Source organism: Leptonotus elevatus, chromosome 16 (assembly GCF_054856555.1).
Source record: "Leptonotus elevatus isolate MCC_2025b chromosome 16, RoL_Lele_1.0, whole genome shotgun sequence".
NCBI classification, from domain to species: domain Eukaryota; kingdom Metazoa; phylum Chordata; class Actinopteri; order Syngnathiformes; family Syngnathidae; genus Leptonotus; species Leptonotus elevatus.
The window spans coordinates 4,577,500-4,599,227 of record NC_141254.1 but is presented as its reverse complement, the minus strand read 5'-3'; the positions used below and the strand labels follow the sequence as shown (position 1 = coordinate 4,599,227).

General features: G+C 37.8%; 2 protein-coding genes across 2 annotated transcripts; one reads left to right on the top strand and one right to left on the bottom strand.

Moving 5' to 3' along the window:
• The first annotated feature begins 252 nt into the window (after positions 1-252).
• LOC147160425 (uncharacterized) lies at positions 253-7,879 on the top strand. The gene is made up of 7 exons (XM_086098550.1): positions 253-385; positions 1,148-1,230; positions 2,567-3,318; positions 4,331-4,643; positions 4,718-4,778; positions 6,918-7,149; positions 7,253-7,879. Exons 2-7 carry the CDS (start codon positions 1,186-1,188, stop codon positions 7,512-7,514), a joined length of 1,665 nt encoding a protein of 554 aa, XP_085954676.1. The 5' UTR covers positions 253-385; positions 1,148-1,185; the 3' UTR covers positions 7,515-7,879.
• Positions 7,724-21,470, bottom strand: stt3a (STT3 oligosaccharyltransferase complex catalytic subunit A). Its single transcript, XM_086098549.1, has 18 exons — positions 21,342-21,470; positions 20,563-20,683; positions 20,426-20,486; positions 20,229-20,350; positions 19,980-20,125; positions 18,831-18,921; positions 18,640-18,746; positions 17,414-17,578; positions 15,224-15,404; positions 14,987-15,142; positions 14,157-14,248; positions 13,934-14,089; positions 13,029-13,217; positions 12,817-12,933; positions 12,645-12,747; positions 9,923-10,111; positions 9,638-9,753; positions 7,724-8,949 (listed from the first exon to the last, which is right to left on the bottom strand). The coding sequence occupies exons 2-18, from the start codon at positions 20,648-20,650 to the stop codon at positions 8,911-8,913; spliced, it is 2,118 nt and encodes a 705-aa protein (XP_085954675.1). The 5' UTR covers positions 20,651-20,683; positions 21,342-21,470; the 3' UTR covers positions 7,724-8,910.
• Between the last annotated feature and the right edge of the window lie 258 nt (positions 21,471-21,728).

Sequence of the window (21,728 nt, the reverse complement as noted above, 5' to 3'; positions counted from 1 at the left end):
AAATGTATTCAGTAAATATCAGTTCAGCTTTGTTAGCTTCTGTCCTTAGATAGATTTTTTTGTTGTTGATATATATATATATATATATATATATTTTTTTTTAAGCCCTTATAGAAAGAAAAAAAAACACTTAGAACAGCATTTGTAACCGGTAATCGTGGAATGATATTTAGTTTCAAAATAATTCAAACCCGACTGTTCTCCAACCTCGAGCCTTGTTTTGATTCATCCTATTGGTTGTTGTGACGCCTCGCGAGAGCGCCCTAACCAATAAGAGAGCAGCAGCGGCAAGTCAAATGAATCCGTTTGATTCAATTCAAGTCCAGTGGCTGGTTTTGTTGCGTTAGTGAACTGTTTCAGTTTACAACATAAGCTCAACCGAAGGGTAAGTTGTTTTAAATCGTATATTGACTGATGTAAATGTTTAAACGATGCTATGCACCGCTAACGCAAACAAATTGTGGACAGCAACAGCTAAAATCCAGAATGGTTTAACGCCCGAGCAAAGGGGTAACACGCCGGGTAACAGTTTATCAAATAATGCATAACATCAAAGCTTTACTGAGTTGAACGACTCCATTCTTTCTTTTTAACATCTTGAACGCTCTAAATTCAATGCTTTAATGCTCCTGAAAGTTTGCGAATTGGATATTTTGGCGTGACCGGCAACTCACCATCTATCGCTATTTTGCCGTGAATCGCGCGAGAACTACCAGTACAAGTACGAATTCTGCGCCAGTGAGTTACCAGCTCGTGGCATACTGTTGTTATTTTCTTTTTAAACTTTAATTTCTTGCAGCCAGTCGAGATTTGTAAACGAGTGGTTTTGAATTTTCCACATTTTAAAGCTGTAGAAGACGCGATTACTGCATTTCAAAAGTGTGTCCTTCTGCCTGATAACTGTACCCAAAGGTTTATGTTTAGAGCAAGGCTGGAAATGCCGATAACAGCACATTTAAGGTGACAAAACAAAATAAAAACTTAGTGGAAAGACACAGAAATGGGTGAAACTAGGCAGTGCATGACTTGGTCCGGCAAAATATCCACTGCCTAATATGGATAATATGGATTGGATCCGATGTATTAAATTGAGTTGAGTGGATTTTTGTTGCTGTGATTGTTTGAATGCCTTAATGTTATGTTCTAGGACAAACACGTGGAATATCTCGAGGTTGCGGCTGCACCATGAGCAACACTGCTATTTCAAGAAAAACCCCAGCCAACAGAAAAGTACGTTTTAAGAGTAATTTTACTGGGAGTAACATTTAATCAAAGAGATTAAAAGCAGAGCATATATTGCCGGGACTGACAACTCTCTGATGCTATTTTGCCGTGATTGGTCAATCGACGGACTAGGCGTGGTTCCTGCCTCGCTTCACCAACTTCCATCACATTTGCTTGGGGCTCAGATAACGACCGATCACGGCTCCGCTTCAGAAGGTGAACCGTGATTGGTTGTTACCTGAGCCTTGTGCAACTGTGAGGTCATCTTCAGTCGACAGCAAAATGGCCGTCCCCTGAGATGGTTTAAAAACGGTTATCGTGAGTTTATGTGCTAACAGACATTCCAAAGTAATTGGCATTTGCAAATTCACCTAACTGTGAATATACAGGGTCCAACATACTATATGAGAGATTGTATCCATATCGGTAATGTGCCACTTGAAATATTCATGTAAATTAAAAATGGGCATTAAGGCTGTGCAATTAATAGAAATTAAATCACAATTTAAATTATTATACTCCACAATTACAAAATGAGCATAGTCGTAAAAAAAAAAAAAAAAGATTAATACAAATTTTTTAGTTGTTTAAATAATACATACATTTGCACCTTTCAAAAAAAAAAAAAAATATATATATATATATATATATATATATATACACACATAACTAATTAAATGTATTTAGTTTAATCCAAAAGGAACTTTCATAATTATAGTGTTTCAAAGAATTTTATTTCTCTTAATATATTTTTTAAGCATTTTCTTGCTTTGTACCCCAAAAAATTAATAATCGTCCTACTGCATAATGCACATGCTGCACTCCAACTTGGCAAGTTTTTTGCCAACATAGAAAAATTAATGTATATTATTCGAAATTCTGTTTGGTCCAAAGGAACTTACATAATTATAGTGTTTCTATTTTTGGTAGAATTGTTCTTAATATTTTTAAATGCTTAAACATCTTGTTTTGTACCCTAAAATAATCGTTTTAATCGTGATTTCGCTTAATGCCAAAATGATTGCTATATTTTCCATAATCGAGCAGCCCTAATTGTAAAGAACTTAATGGGTTGATTTATTGCCAACGAGATGGTGGCAAAGTACACATGAAGCACCTAAACTCAGTTTTGTTAGACATGGCTTTGCCCTGATAATAAAAGAGCTAATGTTAGTTTTTGTGCTAACGGACATGTTGCAAAGAAATTGGCATTTGCAAATTCATTAAACTTATTTAAACTGGAATTGGGAACTCTGACACAAAAATTTGTGGAGGGGAATGGAAACAGTCTGCTTTAAGCTTCAGAATTTCGAAAATGACTGTTTGTTTTGAATTGTTGCAGGCAAACAAGGAGAATTCTGAGCCTGCAGATGGAATCAAGTCTTTCATCAGAAGAGACTTTTCAAAATCAACATCATCGGTCCAATTTAAAAGCAATAAGAAGCAGGAGATGCTGGGAAGAAATGGCGCCAGTAAAATACAAGATACAAAGTCCGCGTCGTCTGGTGAGGTTGTGAAACAAAGCAAGTCCACGCAGAAAGATGCGAATGGAGGTGCTGTCGGTGAAGTCAAACGGCGACAAGCACGTAACCAGGCCGTTCTCACTGAACAGTCAGTGAAATACGGAAAAGTTGTTACAGATACCCCAAGGGCACCCGCTGTGGCGGCTTCATCCAAAGTTGTCCCCGGCATGTACAAAGGTAGAATTGTAGAGTCCAAAATTGGATCCATTTGGAAGTCAAGTGCGACAGCAGCAACTAAACCGGAAAGCCAAACGGTTGGGAATTTGACAAAAAGCAGGTCAAAGTCTGTTAGTGATGTCCCACGGCGTGTCCTGCAAAAACCTGTCCCACCAAGGTCCAAATCGGTGTTGGATGCACGTGCGCAAGTGTCCAAACCTGCGGCCACCGGCCGTCTTCCGGGGCCTCGCCCTGCTCGCCCTCAGACCTCCAGACCTGACCCAAAGACGTTAAGGAACGCCACAGTGACAGCCACCAAGCCAAAGGTTGCGCTAACTGATAAGAAGGTCAAGAAGCCTCCTGTAACAAGCACCCTCAGCCTGTACAGGTCCACTGAAACCACCGAGGAAAGAAGGTGAAAGTCTTATTTTCGGAAAAGGATTAGGGCCAGTGAAGAGGGAGAAAAAAAGTTTGGCAGGATTCTCACTTTAAAGTCAGAATTCTGTGAATAAAGTGAGAATTCTCACTTAAAGTCAGAATTCTGACTTTAATCCCAAAATTATTATTATTATTCTGAGATTAAAATCAGAATTCTAAGATTAAATTCACAATTCTGAGATTGAAGTCAGAATTCTGACTTTAAGTGAAAATTCTGACTTTTTAGTGCTTCTATTATTCTCATTCTAAAGTCAGAAATCTGATTTTAAAGTGAGAATTTTCACTTAGTCAGAATTGTGAATTTAATCTCAGAATTCTAACTTTAAGTGCGAATTCACTTTATTCACAGAATTCTGACATTCTCAGAATTCTTCATAGTCAGAATTCTGATATTAAAGTCAGAATTCTCACTTCTAAATCAGAATTCTCACTTTATTCTCAGAATTCTGACTTGAAAGAATTCTGAGAATAATGTCAGAATTCTAAAATTAGTCAGAATTCTGACTAAGTGAAAATTCTCTCTTTAATATCAGATTTCTGACTTTAGAATGAGAAATAGAAGCACTAATAAAGTCAGAATTCTGATTGAAGTCGGAATTCTGACTTCAATCTCAGAATTGTGAATTTAATCTTAGAATTCAGACTTTAATCTCAGAATAATAATAATAATAATTCTGGATTAAAGTCAGAATTTAAGTGAATTTGCACTTAAAGTCAGAATTCTGACTTTAAGTGCAAATCCACTTTTTTCAGTCAGAATTCTGACTTTAAGTGAGAATTCTCACTTTAATATCAGAATTCTGACTTTAAAATGAGAATAATAGAAGCACGAATAAAGTCAGAATTCTGACTGAAGTTGGAATTTTCTTCTTTTTTACCTCCCCCTCTTCACTCGCCCTAATCCTCTACTGTATTTATTTTTACATCCTGTGTGATTTTTCTTGACATTCATCCATCATGCATGCTCAGTACTTCATTTCTCCCCGCAGGGCAAAATTAGCAGAGTGGATGGCTTCCAAAGGCAAGACTCTCAAGAGACCCGCCATAACAAGCACACGCCCACAAACAAAAATGTCGGCATCCGTAAATCCCAAAGCCAGTGTGAAATCCCAGTCTCATGTGGAGGGCCAGCAACATGAAGCAGAACCCGGTCTGGACCTCGCTGCTTCTGCTCCTTACCCAGAAGGACAGGAAGCCTTCGCCAGTGTGCAGCTGCAGAGTCCAGGGATAATGAACACAAGTTTCAACCTTCCAGAAAACACTGATTTGGATTTGCCTGTTGTGCAGGATGGATTTGATAATGTGAGGTGTTTCAACGAATACCATTGAATTACGATTTGTTGTGCTTAATACTGAAAGGATTGTTGTATTTTTAGGTTGTTCTTAACCTGTGCGAAGTGCTGGATGCCATGCAGACACCTTCAAAATACCAGGATGGTGAGTTTAGTTTTAGAGTGTAAAACCACGTTTTGATTATCGTTTACAATGGTGCTGAGATATACTTAATTAAATTTTGTAGCTCTGCAAATGAAAGTATTACAGCTGTTTATATAATGTGCATAAAATGCAGAATTTAAGACAATCCAATTTAGCCGTTGGTGGAAAGTCTAATCGAAATGACTGCAACTGATTTTACTACTACTGCAAAGTGCATAAATGATACTGTTACATGTTGTGTCTTGTGCACAGATTGAACTTATGTCGCTATCGTACTTGACTCATTCACTGCCATTGACGGCTATAAACGTCAACAATTCATTTGAACTATTTCTATTAGTTTCACATTTTTTTCCACTTTTAACAAGCGTATGAAAACCTGAAAAAAAAAAAAGTACATTTAGAACAGATTTGTAATTAATCGTGAGTTAACTATTGAAGTCATGCGATTAATTACAATTAAAACATTTAATCGTCTGACACCCCTAATTTTTAATAATCTTTTCTTCTTTTTCTTTTTAAATTAGGGGCATCAGGCGATTACAATTTTTAATTGTAATTAATCACATGACTTCACTAGTTAACTCAAGATTAATCACAAATGTATATGTTCTAAATGTACAATATTTTTTTTTAGGTTTTCATACTTGTGTTAACAAAAGTAGAAAAAAAATTGAAACTAATATAAATAGTTCAAATAAATTTTTGACGTCAATGGCAGTGAATGAGTTTTCTCTTACCCTTTCCAAGAGTCAGCAGCATGCTGGGCCTAATTATGATGCAACAAAGACGGGGGTTTTATTTGCTCACGCCAACTCTGGTCAGCACACTGAAGAAGTGTACACTTCTGAATATTGAAACGGCAAAGATAATGAGACTAAAGAAATATTGACTTGCCCTTCAAACATCTGCCAAAACAATCGGTTGATTATTTTCCCCTTAAAACGTTATAATCAAAGAAACCCAAAGTTTCTGACGCTGGGAAAGTAGCCGGAATGCACCACTTTGCTTGCGTAGCATTAGCAACTAGCAAGTGTGTAGCCGTAGCGTATGTTATTCTGGTTATTCTGTTGTCCTTAAGTGTCCTTTAAGCTTAACTGTAAAACTAAACACACGACAATAAGAATTACATCCACTGTATATTTAAATACAAAACATGCTTTGTTTTTAAAACATCACTAGCCTAGCGCTAATGCTAAAAGCAAAGTGAGGATCCCATTCAAATGCTAACGAGAAGTTAGCATCAACTTTGGGAGTGTTTTTCCTTCAAATAATGAATATTCACACAAATGGTGTGGGAACACATACCCACAGGTAAGATAACACTCCGCAAAAGCACAAATTATTCCAAATATGTGTGAAAAACTAGTTATTTTAATAGAATTAAATTGTAACTTTCTTGTACTGGAGCTGTCAAAATTAATCGTGTAATCAACTATTAGTCATCTAGTCATCATTTGGAGCTATTCTTCAAATTTAAAATTGTCCAAATCCTCTGATTTCAGCATATCAACAGTAATTGTTCACAGATTTTTGTGTTAGATCAAAATAAGGCATTTGCAAACATCTGTTTGTACTTTAGAAAACAATGACCAAACCGGTAACATAGTACATCAGTCCCCCCTTTTTTTAATCACTATATGAATACAAAGTATGAAAAACACCAATCACTGGTTAATAAACAGTAATTAGGGAAACAATGCTTTTGTAATAACTTTAATGCAAAATTCAAATGAATCCTTTTAATCGATTCTAAAAATATTCAATTGTGATAGCACTACACTGAAGTACTGTGCACTTCTGAATATTGAAACAGAAGATATATGAAATGCAATGAACTTAATGAATGGTGGTAATAGGCAAAACCAAAGAGTCACATTTGTCAGAAAATGACTTGTTGACTGTGATAACTTTCCCTTGGCTTTTGCCATCTTAAGTTACCTCGCAATTGAAGAGTTTTGAAATCCGACCAGGGTTTTTCCTGGTTTAAAATTAAGACAATGGTTGTAAAAAAAAATCAATTTGAGCCGGCTGTTTAGTTAAAAAAGAAACCCACATTTACCTGTATGACAATACACTGGCAATAAGAAAGGAAATCTGGTTTCGGGAGTGAGTTCCGACTGCCATTTGTGTTCCCAGAACTCCTGCAGAGCACAGACGTGGGCAACGTCGCCGAAGAGGAGGACGGAGCTACGGAGGATGATGCATGTGTAAAGGAAGATGCCAAGGAGATGTTGAAGAATGAAAAAAAAGAAAGTAAAAAGAAAGTGTTGAAAGTTAAACGTAATGATGCTGACGTGGAGGACGTGCCACAGATGGAGAACGCCTATGTCGTAAAATACAGTGTAAAAACGACTCCGTATTTGCAAAGGTCAGCTGTCCTCTCCTATCATGACAGTAACCTCGCATTGGAATGTCAAAGTGTAAAAGCTCAACTCCAGATGTCAAAACTTGATTTGACTTTTGTGTTGCAGTGTGAAGAAAACAATCGAAGGTGAGGTCCAAACGAGCACGTCGAGACGAAAAAGCAACATCAACGATCTGAAGTTTCTGACGCCGGTGCGCCGCTCCCGCCGCATCGAGCGTAAATCTTTACATCTGCCATCTACCGTGCTCGATCATGACCCATGCGTGTCGTCGCTGGCTGAGCTGGCCAAACTGGATGATCTCAATGCTTACGTTTATAGAAAAAATTCTGCTCTCGTGGAGGATCTGCCAGACCAGGTCAAAGTTTAACTGTAATGATGCACAATTGCACATGGTTTGGCTATACTGTACACTATATTATATATATGTGTGTGTGTGTTTTAAGATTTTGGGACTGAACCCAAACAAGGTGTCAACCTTCTTAAAGGTCTACTAATTGTATTCTCTGTCCAGTGAATTGTAATTGTTTGGTGAAATGTTAACATATGTGCGTACCCACTCATGAACTGTGACTGTAGTAACTTTCATGTTTTTTTATTTTCTTTTAATAATTACAGTAACTCACTAAAATAAATGCAATTTTGTCAGACTTTTTAAAAAAGGTTTAATTTATTTTGGTATACTCTACACTTGCAATGAGTATTTCAGCTTGAGATGCACTAGTACACAGCTCCTACATTGGTTAGTGGCATTTTTATGCTATAACCTGGCACCAAGCATCTTTCCTAACTTTGTTTTGGTTAATGTGGTGTTGTGTGCTGTCCCTTTTCAAATAAAGGTATACCAATGGTGGCGAAACGTCAGCCACCTGTAAAGGCGCAATGTGACCTATGGAATATAATTAGCCATGTCCATTACTAGACCTGCTTATACAAAAAAAAAAAGATGTAGAATTTTTTTTTTTCATATTACTGAAAGTAATGGTAGGTTTTTAAAATGGACAGTGAAAAAATATCTAGTTTCTTTAAGCATTTAAACATCTTATTTAGGATTCTACAGATTGCTCTAAGAAACATTTGGAGGTAAACATCTTCTGCTCAACAATTGATGTCCTTGTGATAGAAATTTTGCACATTTAAATGTCTAATTCAGACAACACAAAAGAACACCAATAGCGTCCAGAAAAGTAGTAGTACTGTAACACCATAGCTTTCAGCAAAAGGACATGGGCATTCTTACTGGTGTGATTGACCTGCAATGGATGTTCTGTTGGGGGACAGAAAATGCCTGTCTAGTCATCTCGCTTTTTAAATTCATTTTTTCCCTTTGGGGTAACAAATTACCTTTGACAATTGCGAAGATATATCTGTCACGAGTGTCAAAAAAAACCTCTTCCCAATGACAGAAAAAAAATGAAGCACACCAATTTTTTTCCCTCCCAAGTTTAATCCTGCTTTTTTTTACCACATTGTACAAAATCCAAGGAACGCTGCTGTCTTTTGGACACTTTATCAAATTAGGCTTCCCAACAACAAACTGGGTAATATGAAATCTCATCCCTTGGATTCCTTATGAGACGTTTTATTATAACAATAAAAAAAAAAAAAAGATTCTCTCACATACACACCCACACAAATCTCGTTGCAATTTTCTTCCCCAAAACAATCTGTATAAAAAAAGTATTGTTGAGCAGCTCATCTGCTGACCACAGGGGAAGGTGTTCAGTGCTGTCTGCAAACAGGGTGTTTGGTTGTCTTCAGGCGGTTTATGTTCTTGAAAGGCCGCGGTTGTCCAGATCTTTAACCTATAAATTAGAGTCATCAAGGTAAAATAAATATTCAGCAAGACACGTCTCTCAGAATTCTAATTGTTTGCTCTGGGCTGTGAGTATATCTGTGCAATCGGAGTATGAATATTATTATTATTATTATTATTTTTTTTAAAGCATCACATTTCTAAAACCATTAAAAGAAAAATCAGGGTACAATATTCAGTTTCAAAAATTCAAGAATTCAAAATTCAGTGTAAAGTATTTGTTGTAACATTTAACATGCACTGTCAAATATGCAGAGTGTTCAGCCTCAAATTTAGCATTCAGCTTGGAAGTGAAAAACAACAAACTACTTAGCTGCTGTATGCACTTTCGCCCAATAGAGGGTGCTAACAGACTATAACATGATCCATATCCCTCATGAGTGCCTGCTATAAATTGTTTTTGCCTGGCTTTTCCCATGCGACACAGAATTGGAATAATTAGAACTAAATTCTTTTTAATGAATATTTTACACTGAATTTAAATCATAGATTTGTTGCGTCATCGCCTTTCATCTTTAACCACACTCAGTTCAGCGAGTTAAGAAAGGTGAAGAATATAAAATGGACATTATTTTTCTATTTAATATTGAATTCCATGCATGCAAAACTTGAAGTCAAGATGAAAGGCAACGTGCCAAATTAATGACAGATGCCATTTGCAGTAAGGAGATTCTTACCTTGTATATCCTAACAAGCCAATGTTCTGTCGTGTAGGCCTCTTCCAACACATCCAGTTCAAAATCTTTGTTGCCAATTTCAGCATTCCTCACTCTGTCATAACCTGGTGGGCGCTCTGTAAAGAGAAGTAGTTTTATTTTATTTAAAAAAAAACAAATAAAAAAACAAACAAAGAGACTTTCCAACAGCTCGTATTTATATTCAATCGAATTTCCTTGGGGCCAACTCACTTGAACGTAACCTCATCCTGACCAACTGTGAGGACGTGGCTAAGTGTTACTTACTGGCCTCAGTGTAGACCTGGCCGAAGCGGTAGTAGCACATCTTGTACATGAGGCAGTTGAGCAGCACGGGCGAGCCTTCGCGGTCCACCCGGAACTCCCCCGTGGGAGTGTAGTAGTCGTGCTCCTTGATGTGCTTGCCTGTGTCAGTGCTGCCGCCGATGCGGACCATCCACAGAAACTTGTTGATATCTGTGTCGACACAATTAAACATCCTAGATGAAATATTTTCTATTGCTTTGTGACAAGAAATGAGTGACAACTCAAACATTTCATTTGTGATTGACAGTCAATAGAATCGTTTAGCCAAACTAGGACTAAACAAAGGCTCCAATACCAATCCTTGACAACGGCTCAGTGGAAAATCGCTACTTTGGAAAGTATCGATACTTACATGTGGTATCCGGATACGATACTAATTTGTCATGGTATCGATAAGACGGTGCGCGTTCCTTCAGAGTCCGCCGCGCACAATCTACAAGCAGCCTCCGGCAGCCAGGAGAGTCCACACTACGACCTCGCTTGCTCAGCTACGTTTTACAGATGCTAAGTATGGCCAGTGCGGTGGCAGGAGGGCCAAAACCAGCCAGTCTTGGTGGCCAAGAAAAAGCAAGACGCCTTGTTGCTTTGTTACTAGCCATTAGCCAGCTTCAGCAGTTAGCTTTATGCTCAGTGAATGTTGTTTTGTTATTAGCCATTATGTGCAATAAACTGTTATTTTATTATCAAAAGCACTTTTTGGAATGTTGCCTTATTGCACGAAAATATTATTTAGAGGTTTGTCAAAAAATAAAAAAATTTGTAGCGTTAAAGTCAATGTTGTGCTTTCGACAAAAAGCTATTTTTCTACGTTTTTTTCTCAGGAATTGGAATTTTGACAAAACTTGAGATATTCTAACGCTGATAACTAAAGAACGGAATAAGATAGAAACACACTAATTTTTTCTGATGAAAGAAGAGAGTCTAATCTTTCTTTTGGTATGTTTATGTAGCAATAGAACACAATATTCTGTGGGCCTTGCAAAATCAGTCAAAATCCAGGAAAACGGCTGGTATTAAAGGGGGTTGCTCCAATGAGAACCAAGATTCAATTAGTTAATAATTGTATTTATTTATGTATTTGCGATTATGTTAACAATAAACAATTCTATGCATTTTTAAAGTACGAACCCAATTCCCAAAAAGTTGGGACACTATATAAATTGTGAATAAAAACTGAATGCAATTATGTGGAAGTGCCACATTTTAAGGTCAAAAGTTTAAACTGAGAAAATGTATAATTTTAAGGGGAAACTATGTTGATTTTAAATTCCATGGTGTCCACAAATCTCCAAAAAGTTGGGACAAGGCCATTTTCACCACTGTGAGGCATCCCCTCTTCTTCTTACAACAATCTGCAAACGTCTGGGGATCGAGGAGACAAGTTTCTCAAGTTTAGGGAAATAGGAACGCTGTCCCATTCTTGTCTAACACGCGTCTCTCGAACTGTTCAACTGTCTTGGGTTCTCTTTGTTGCACCTTCCCCTTTATGATGCGCCAAATGTGCTCTAGAAGTGAAAGAAGTGGACTGCAGGCTGGCCGTTTCAATACCCAGACGGATCCTTTTCCTACGCAGCCATGATGTTGTAATTGGTGCTGCACGTGGTCTGGCATTATCGTGTTGAGAAATGCAAGATCTTCTGTGAAAGTGATGATGCCTGGATGGGAGCATATGTTGTTCTCCAATCGGAATATACCTTTGTGCATTGACGATGCCTTTCGAGATGTGGAAGCTGCCCATGCCACACGCACTCGTGCAACCCTATACCATCACAGATGCAGGCTTATAAATCGAGGGCTGATAACAACTTGGGTTGTCCTTGTCCTCTTTAGTCAGTATAATATAGCGCCCCAGTTTTCCCCAAACAACTTCCAATCGTGATTGGTCTGACCACAAAACAGGTTTCCACTTTGCCACACTCCGATATTTTCTGGAAGTATTGCTGAGCCCTTTCTGTGATTTCCCTTACAGTAAGCATTCCTGTTTGCAGTTCAGTGCCATTTAAGGGCCCGAAGATCATGGGCGTCCAGTAGGATTTTTCGGCCTTGACCCTTACACACAGAGATTGTTCCAGATTCTTTGGATGATGTTATGCACTGTAGATTATGATTACTTCAACCTTTTTGCAATTTTTCACTGGTAAACACCTTTCTGATATTTCTCCACTATCTTTCTGCGCAAAATTGGAGGAATTGGTGATCCTCTACCCATCTTCGCTTCTGAGAGACACTGCCACTCCGAGAAGCTCTTTTTAGACTCCAATCAAGTTGCCAATGGACCTCATTAGTGGTAACTGGTCTTCCAGCTGTTTTTTGTTGTTTTTTTGTTTGTTTTTTAAAATAAGTGCAATTGACTTTTCCAGCCTCTTATTGCTACCTGTCCCAACTTTTTTTTTGTTTTTTGATTTGTTGGCACCATGAAATTTACAATCAACATATTTTTCCCTTAAAATGATAAACCCTCTCAGTTTAAACTTATGACCTGTCATCCATGTTCTATTCTGAACAATATATTAAAATTTGGCACTTCCACATTATTGCAATCATTTAATGTCCCAACTTTTTGGGAATTGGGTTTGTATTTGTCTTTTATCTCTGCGGTATCGAAAATGGTATTGAGTATTTTCCTCGTGACAACCCTAATATACACATAAGCATGCTTGACTTTGCCGTAGTTGTAACATACCATCTGAGGAATAACCCGTAAGTCCTCCAAAGATGACCAGGACATAGCTGACATCCAGCTCCCTCATAATCTCATAGGCTCTCTCCTCAGTGGACGCCATGGCCTAAAGTAGAAGAAGCCGGTCAGAGAGATTCTCATGAGCTTGGCACCACTTACTGCTTAATGAGCTCACCTGGCCAACTCTGGAGATGTGCGTGTTGTTCCACGTGTTGTTGTCCACTAGAATGGTTCGATTTGCCATGGCAGTTATCTGGTAGCCGTAATCCCACCATGACATGACTTTGGAATCCTGAAATCAAAAAGTCTACAATTCACACATTTGCTCTGTAATGACACAAGCTCAGAATTTCATGGTCCGCCTCTACGGTTTTGGATATGACTGACCTCTGGCGTGTTGTGACGAAGCCAGTAGTAGGCCTCTCTGAAGTCATCAAAAATGATGCGGCTGCCATCCCCTCCACGGGCAGACAGGACAATTGAGGGAGAGGAGTAGGCTTCGCTTGTCACCCAGGTGGAGTGGAAGGTGTATGTGATTAGGAAGAAGGCCATGACCAGAATCATCCCAGAGGCAACCTATCAAAGACAACAACAGCTATTTACCATTTCACTTGTGTGCTCATGGTGGCGTCTTGATAGCAACTCATTCAAACCCAAAAACATGTAAATACATTTGTAATAATGTGTCCTTCACTCCCAAAAACGTCTTTATACGTCTTTTAAAATGTTTTTCTTTTTTAAATGCAAGATCATATAAAAGGCTTTGATGCATCTTAAGACATGAAAAGGTGACCTAAAGCAATGGTAAAACATGGCCACCAGGTGGTAGCAGAGGTCAGCCAAGGCCATGTTGCAACAAGCTCTTTTTGCCATTGTTTTTAACAGGAATGGGAATAATGATGAAACTTAGCTATATTCTAATGCTAATTGCTGCAAAACGGAAACAGATACAAATACCCTTTTTTTATCCTGATGTAAGAAGAGACTCAAATCTTTCTTTTGGTTGGTTCCATGTTTTTATAGCAATAGAACATAATAATCTTTGGGCCTAGCAAAATCAGTCAAAATCCACTAAAACAGCCGGGTGCGAAGGAGGTTGCTTCAGTGAAAATGGCTGGGAGTGAATAACATCCACCCAGCCATGATCTGAACCACTTATTAAGTCAATTTATCCATTCATTCATCAACACCACTGATGCTAGCAGGACAAGATGACGTTTTGAAGTGAATTGTTACAGTAATCATTGGCTTACTGTAACAATTGAGACTATCAACAAAATAATTCAACCTACTTCATTTTTAATGGGGTAGGTGGAATCCTGCTGCTTCTTGTTCTTCTTGTCTGGCCTGCTGACATCCAGGTTCTTCATGTAGGTTGTTAGCACCTGGGACACGCCGATGCCAGAAAGAATGCACATGACAGGGGCCAACACCAACATCAGACGAACCTGAAAGACAAAGAGCCGTGGTTTTATTCTGGAAACAAAAAGTAAGTCAAGTCATTCCGAGATTTACCATGACAGCTGAGAAGTACATGCTGGTCACTCCATACATGATGATGAAGATCCTTGCATCAGACAAGTTGTTGAAGCAGTAGTAAAGACCGACTGTGTTGAAAGGAAAGGACATGTCAGGAAAACAAACAAGTGCTGAGAGTAGAGGTGCAACAATGAAATCGACAACTAATCGATCATCAAATTAATTGACAATGTTTAATTACAAATTGCCTCTCAACAGTAAATATTCACACATTTCTATAGTCGTCTGTAAAAGCACACTCATTATCTTTGTGTCGAATCAAAATAAAACCTCTGTTATTACATTGGAAAACAATGATCAACATTCTTCCCTATTTTCTGACGTTAGCGACCAAACCAGTAACTGAATCTAAATTACAGTACAGGCCAAAAGTTTGGACACACCTTCTTATTCAATGCATGTACTTTATTCTCATGATTAGTCACTTTGGAGATTCTCACTGAAGGTATCAAAACTATGTATAAACTGATGTCGAGTTGGGTATCCCCCCCCCCCCGCATGTCTTTCGTGAAGTGCACCGGTTGCCATAGTTGGTTTCCTCTTTGTTTCATTATCCACGACACAGACACACATTTAAAATAGAACGTATTTATAAGTTTTTGGGAGAAAATGAGTTCATGTCTTCTTTTTAAATAAAGCGATGGAATTAAAAGTTGTTTAAGGAAGCCAATCGAAAAACCAACAATCACTACTTACGTGCATCCTCAGTGAGACACACGTGGGCTTGATTTTTCTGAATGACGGAAATTCGTCCCGACGTCGGAGAACTTTAAAACCCATGTTGTAAATGCCGTGAAAACACTTACCTGGGAACATAAACACCAGCAGCTGGAGGTCAAAATAGTAGGAGGACCATGTTGTGGGCTGATGCTCAGAGACCGAAGCGATAATGGGGATGTTGTTTTTGGCATAGGAAGGGTCCAGCAGGGAGTAGAAACGACCGGTCCATGGGGATATCTTTCCTGGGGGCAGGACATTATAGTGAGGGACAGTGACTTTAGTCATTTGGTTTCACCTGTACCTCCTACTGATTTTGGACCTACCTGTTAGCATGAGAACGGCACCCACGGACAACAAGAAGAAACCCACCAGGGAGATAACGCTTTTGAACAGCACCTCAAACTGCTGAACGTTGAGTTTGCTGCGTAGATAATCCACAAAGGCATGAATCTGGCACAAGCCAAACACACCGAAGGCTGCCATGTGTTCTGAGGACTGCACCGGCTGGCAGATGGGAGAGGACAGAAATACAGTATTGGATTTGACTTGGTCCTTCACAATTTTACTAGCAACATTAGAGTTGATGAATTAGATGAATACATAAATTGGGCTGTGCAATTAATCGAAATTCAATTACAATTATTACACTCCACAATAAAAACAATAAAAAAAATAAAAAAAACATCTTTGTCTTAATATTTTTTACATTACAGATACAAAATTTCTTGTTTTGTACCAAAAAACAAATGATTGTCCTAATTGTGATTTCTATTATTACCAAATTAATCGTGATTTATATTTTCTTCATAATCAAGCAGCCCAAACAAATAGTGGGAATGTTCAATACCACTCTTTTTCAGATTGATACCAGTACAAGTATTCCCTCAGAGTACACACTGATACCTATAGTACATAAAATGTCATTTTACACAAGGAAAAAAAAAAAGGGAACAAAGTCCTTTCTTCCTAACACAGATGATGATTTGCCACCTTGTCAAACTGCCGCAGTATAGTGCCAACTACTGCCAACGAGGACTTACTGTCACATTTCTTTTGCTTGAAGTATCGTGGCTAGTATCGGCAGCAGGGGTGGGTTTAAAATATCGCTATTGAATCGATATTGCTTTTCATAGCCCAACACCGATTCATAAAACCATGTATCGATACTTTTAATACGGCTATATCCGGTAAATTAATGTGCCCTAGGCGAGCACGTACTTGTTCAAAACCTCATGTGAGTGTTGTTCAAATGTGCCCTTCTGTTATTCAGAGTAAAATGAGCCTAGTGCTTACAAAGAAAGGTAACAGCTCAAGCATGAGCTGCTCCGTGCTGCTGATTGCTATATAACTTAAAAAATGGACTGCGTTTTAATGCAAGCAGATCGCATCGCGGGTCTCCCTCTCGAAAAAATACACACATGCAAACACACACGTTTAGACAGATGTACTATGGAAAATAGTTTCTTTTTGCAGTAGTTTTAAATGGCTTACCTTAACTAAAATTCTGCGTCACATTGGAGCCAAAAGTAGAATCCTGATTGTTTCCTGCTCTAAATAGTAAATAAGTCATACTACACTATAACTTACACAAGACTACGATTACTTCTTCTACTTCCATTTGATGGTTGTCAAATACTTTTGGTTCATTAGCGCCCCCTTCTTTAGCATAGATACCTATGGCTATGAAGGAGGCCACTGGCGGTAATGTATGACTTCTTCTTCTTTCTTATCGCGGTTGGCAGGTGCTTTTGGTGCATTACCACTACATTATTAAACGGAGTGCATGCATGCGGCAGTAATTAAACTGTACATTAAATGAAAGAAAAAGCAAAAGACTGAACACAAATACCCCCCAAAATAAGTAAGGTAAGAAATTGGACATAACACAAAATGTGGATGCATAATTATGCACTATGACTGTGTCTCTTATGTAAATTTGTTTTTATCTATTTATTAACCACTGGAACCGTAACATAAAAAACGTTCACAGTAATGTGAATGTCATGATTTGGGTTAGGGTTAGTGTTTTTTCCACTTTATTTACATAGCACTGTAGTTGTAATTGATTTATATTATTATTTATTGTTTTGATCAGGTCATGTTCAATGATTAATGTAACTGCATTGGATTCAATTAGAAATGTAAATATTCATATTTTTACTAATGCACCAAGTTAAAGAAAGACGCTTCTACTATTTGCAAGTCTTCCAAATAAAAGTAAAATTGGTACTGCATGAAATCCTTAACTGAAATGAAAATCAATGTGAATCGAATCGATTTTGGAAATCTGAATCGATACCCAGCCCTAGTCGGCAGCCTCCACGAGTATTTGATACCTCCAAATAAGGTTGGTATTGCACTATACTTGCATGGCCATCCTTAATAAATCCAGTAGATTTCAAACATTCTGATATGGTTCCTAGATTGGATATCATTGTGCTGTGCAGGTGCACCTAATGAAGTGTGTAGTGAAACTGTGAAAGTAACCATAACGCAGAGGTTTTACACCCTACCTGAAAACCAACAAAGGAGATCTGCATGGATAGGATGGTGCCCAGGCAGTAGACCGTGCAGTATGCTACATAGATGCGGTGAGAGAACCGTCCGGTGAGCATCAGAACCAGGACGTGGAGGGGGATCAGGTTGATCAGGAACACATAGCCACCCCAGGAGGAAACCTACACACACACGATGGATAGACAAGAGAGCTGCAGGAAATCACAAATATCAAAACAATCACCCTATCAGGACATTGAATAGCTGAAAATAATAAAGTTTTCCTCTATATGCATAGTAAATAAGTCTTTCTGCAGGGTTCTAATTTGTTGAGTAAACAGCTAAAAACTAGGAGTGTCAGGTGAATATATATATATATTTTTTTTAATCGTAATTAATCGCATGACTTCAAGTTAACTCACACTTTACCTAATAGAAATATGGCTTCATCTTTTAGTCATTGAGACAGTAATTTCAAAACAATTCATAAAATTGAGTTAAAATTAAAAATATGTACTGTATTGTAAAAAAAACTGTGATATTGATTTGTGTTGAGATCATATTTCTGCCACTAGATGGCATAATTGCATTTGAAAGATGGTGACAGCTCAGTGCATTTTTCTTTTCATATTTTATATCTAATCTTTACCATGAAGTAACTTTAAAATGTATTTTTTTAAAGTGTAAAATACAACTTGACCCCAGTCTCCACAAATATATGCATTATTATTACTGCTAAATTTTGACGTCCAGCTGTGTTGCGACTGGAATTCCCCCAGTACAGGCTTCCCAAGTAAGGGGCGGTCATTAATCACGCGTCAAAAAAATGAGTGGCATTAGAGGAACTTTAAATTATCTCAAAATTAACACACTAATTTTGACACCCCTACTAAAAGCATACACTACATTCCATTATTACTCAGTTCAATTTCCTTCAGTGGACAAATTGGTCTGACTGTCTCTATTGTATATACAGTAGCTATTATATAAACAGGTTAAACCTGGGTGCGAAAAAGTCTTCAAGTTGGGTGATGTTCCTTAAAAAAAAATGCTAAGGCAACTTTAGCTTTGTTCAAAGCTAAATTGAGATTTTTAGTTATGAAGGTGAGTGAGGAGAAGAGCAGAAAACAGGCTGAAAAGCTGATAATAAAATAAATTATATGTTATCTAAAACAAGTTGGTAATCCACAAAATAAAACTTACATTTTCACAACAGTTTTTAAAAGTAATTGTATCTGCTCACCATATAGAAGTAGGCCAGAGCACATATAGAGGACCAGTACACAGATCCCGTTTTTACAGCCTTGATCCACATGTAGTACGTCAACAACATGCAGAATATGGCAATACCTAAGTAGGGCAGACAGGGTAAAAAACACTTTGGTATGTGGGCTTTTGTAACATTTAAAATATAGGCATGCATGTAATGTATACCTTCATTATCATAAGAGCCAGCAACAGAACGGGAAATGTAACCAGGTACCACAGCAATCATGGCTGCAGCCAAGAGCCCAGCACCAGCATCCTAAAAAGAAACGTGGCTTTGAGCGACAATAATTTATAGCATTAAGCTAAAAACACACATTATCATATTACAGTGCTAAAACATGAATTAACCCCATTCATCCAAGGTTTTTTTTGTTTTAGTACTACTTACCTATGGAGGACTAAAACATATAATAAATACATAAATTACTAAAAGTGAAAATAAAAACGGATATAAAAAAATATAATTCAAAAATTTAATAAAAAAAACAGCTAAATATACATTTACATAAATAAATATATTTGTATTTAATTTTTGAAGTATATATATATATATATAAAAAAAAAATCATCATTTATTTATTCATTTTTATTTTTGCTTAGTTTTGGTCCATACTGCCAGGACGAAATATTATTCAAATGAGGGGGCGGTCCTAAGCGTGTCTTGGGTTGGACTCTGCCGTTGCAAACTGCCTTTCAATGGTCGAGTGAGCGGGTCAGCGAACAAGGAAGTCTTGCCGGCTTGCATGGAGAGCTCTTGCAATGGACGACTATCTTGTCCAACTTGCGACGAGTTGCTTGACAAATGGAGGTGACAGTGGACAAGATAGTCATCCATTGCTGGAGCTCTCAATTCAAGTCGGCGAGAATTCCTTGTTCGCTGACCTGCTCACTCGACAAATAAAAGGCAGTTTGCAATGGAGGAGTCCAACCCAAGACACGCGTAGGACCACCCCCTCATTTGAATAACATTTCACCCTGGCAGTATGGACAAAACTCAAAATAAATAAATGAATAAATAAATGACTAAAAGTGAAAATAAAAATATATTTAAAAAAATAATTAAAAAATTAAATACAAATGTATTTATGTATATATACACACACACACATTTTGTTGTTGTTTTTATTTCCATTAATTTATGTTTTTATATAATTTTCTAATTATATTTTTAATACCCGTTTTTATGTTCACTTTTAGTCATTTATTAATTTATTTATTTAGTCCTTTATTTATTTTGAATTTTGTTCCTCCATACTTACCCACCTACAAAAACAATCTTACTCACATTCAAACCTATGATTAATAAGAACTTACCTTCAACTCCTTGGTGAAGTGATAGGTGACAATGGCTGTGAAGGAGGAGAACAAGGGAGCCAGAAAAACACAAACATTGCGGATATCAATGGTGATGTGGAAAAAATGTAAGACGTGGTACAAGGCAGCTGAGGTGATCATCAGTCCTAGTGGGGGAGAAAATACATGCGAGTTAACATGGTAGCTTTTTGTGATTGTTTAAAGAAAACCTTCCGTCATTTGGAAATGTTGTATTTTTCTCACTCCTACCTGGATAAATGGTGCCACCGATGATCCTCCCTAATGGATACCATGCTCTATCATCAAACCAGTTATGAAAGTTGTAAAATCCTTCTTCTGTTAGAAAGCGGGTGGTCCGGTAGTTGAAATATCTGAAGGTGATGGGCAAGCGTAATATAACTTAAGTATGACTGTCAGATCATGTTTTTTGTTTTTTTGCTACTTACGGATCAAACTCATGGATGACGCTTTCAAACCTCAAGACGGAAAACAGTCTGGTGGAGAACGCTGCAGAGAAGCAATAACTTAACGAATAATGCTGTTGTTTACACGTTAATTATAAATAATTAGTGAAGGTACTCACAGAGGATAGCAGCCATAGAAAGGATGAGCAGCTTCAGCAACGTGTCTTGCTTCTCATAGGACAAACGCAGGAAGCCCATTTTTGTCATTGTGGCAGGGTTGGACACAGCTCACCTCACTACCTGGTGAGAGAACAAGCAATGTATAGTCAGGCAGAAATACTCGATTTAATTTTTAAAGTGGAAACTAATTTCCATTCTTCCAAAGGTTGGGAGTCCAACCAGATAAGGCCACGCACTATTAGGTGGCGTCAGAAAACTAGGAAGCGCCTGTGGTTGGAACGTTCTGCAGAGATTTGAGGCAGGGCCATTAACAATTCACATTCGCGTACATAAAAATCTAATAAAATCAAATATAACAAACTTTGAAGTAGAACGTTTATTCCAATGCATGGCTATTTTACAGGTGAGACCATCCTCGGAGAGCTGTTTCAACTGACAGTTACAATACCACGATCACGTTGTAGGTAAGTCAGCTAAATAAACTAACTTAAAATGCAACAAATCAAAACAACCCTGTTCCGAAATCCGAATCCAAGTTCCAACATCACACATTTCGAGTGCTTGATCTATTCCAGTGATTGATTGTACCTTCCAGAAGTCTAAACTGCTAGCAAGGATAAGCTACTCATTTAGTTTCTATACAGTCCAGATCTACAAATCTTCCGAGCAATGTTATAACTCGGAATAAATACCCAAGCGGCAGAATGGCCTAGTTAAATGCTTGCTATTTATTTTACAAAATAGTTTCCATTATTAATGTTGAATTAGCTGCACTTACCAGCTCCGCTCCTGTGAAATCATGAGTTGCAAACAACCGAACTCACTATTCCCACCTCATTCACGACATAGTACATCCTTATTGGTTGGACGTCAATCAACCGTGATTATTGTACGGCTCTGATTGGCTCGCTTAGCTGTTGCTCAAATTGTGTTCCCCGCCTGGCCGCTTTAGTGTAGTGACGTGTCCTTAGTGCAATAACGCGTTTTGTCTCCCCCTACTGATTAAAATCTGGTGCTTAGAAAATACAGCGAGCAGCACCACAGCCGAAAAAAACTGTACATGGCAGTACTAAAACATTTGCTAAAAACGGCGCGCTGTTTTCAATTTTCATTAGGCTATTTAACAAGATGGCGGCTATACAGCTAGTACGTATCAAGAATGAAC

Bases quoted from the DNA above. Each gene is read 5' to 3' on its own strand.
- stt3a (XM_086098549.1), bottom strand. From the start codon at position 20,650: ATGACAAAAATGGGCTTCCTGCGTTTGTCCTATGAGAAGCAAGACACG. The intron at 14,090-14,156 runs GTAAATCTCGGA...TTTGTCTTTCAG, and splicing joins TGTACTTCTCAGCTGTCATG to GTTCGTCTGATGTTGGTGTT. The intron at 13,218-13,933 runs GTAGGTTGAATT...TGTCTTTGATAG, and splicing joins CCTACCCCATTAAAAATGAA to GTTGCCTCTGGGATGATTCT.
- LOC147160425 (XM_086098550.1), top strand. From the start codon at position 1,186: ATGAGCAACACTGCTATTTCAAGAAAAACCCCAGCCAACAGAAAA. The intron at 3,319-4,330 runs GTGAAAGTCTTA...TTCTCCCCGCAG, and splicing joins GAAACCACCGAGGAAAGAAG to GGCAAAATTAGCAGAGTGGA. The intron at 4,779-6,917 runs GTGAGTTTAGTT...TTGTGTTCCCAG, and splicing joins ACCTTCAAAATACCAGGATG to AACTCCTGCAGAGCACAGAC.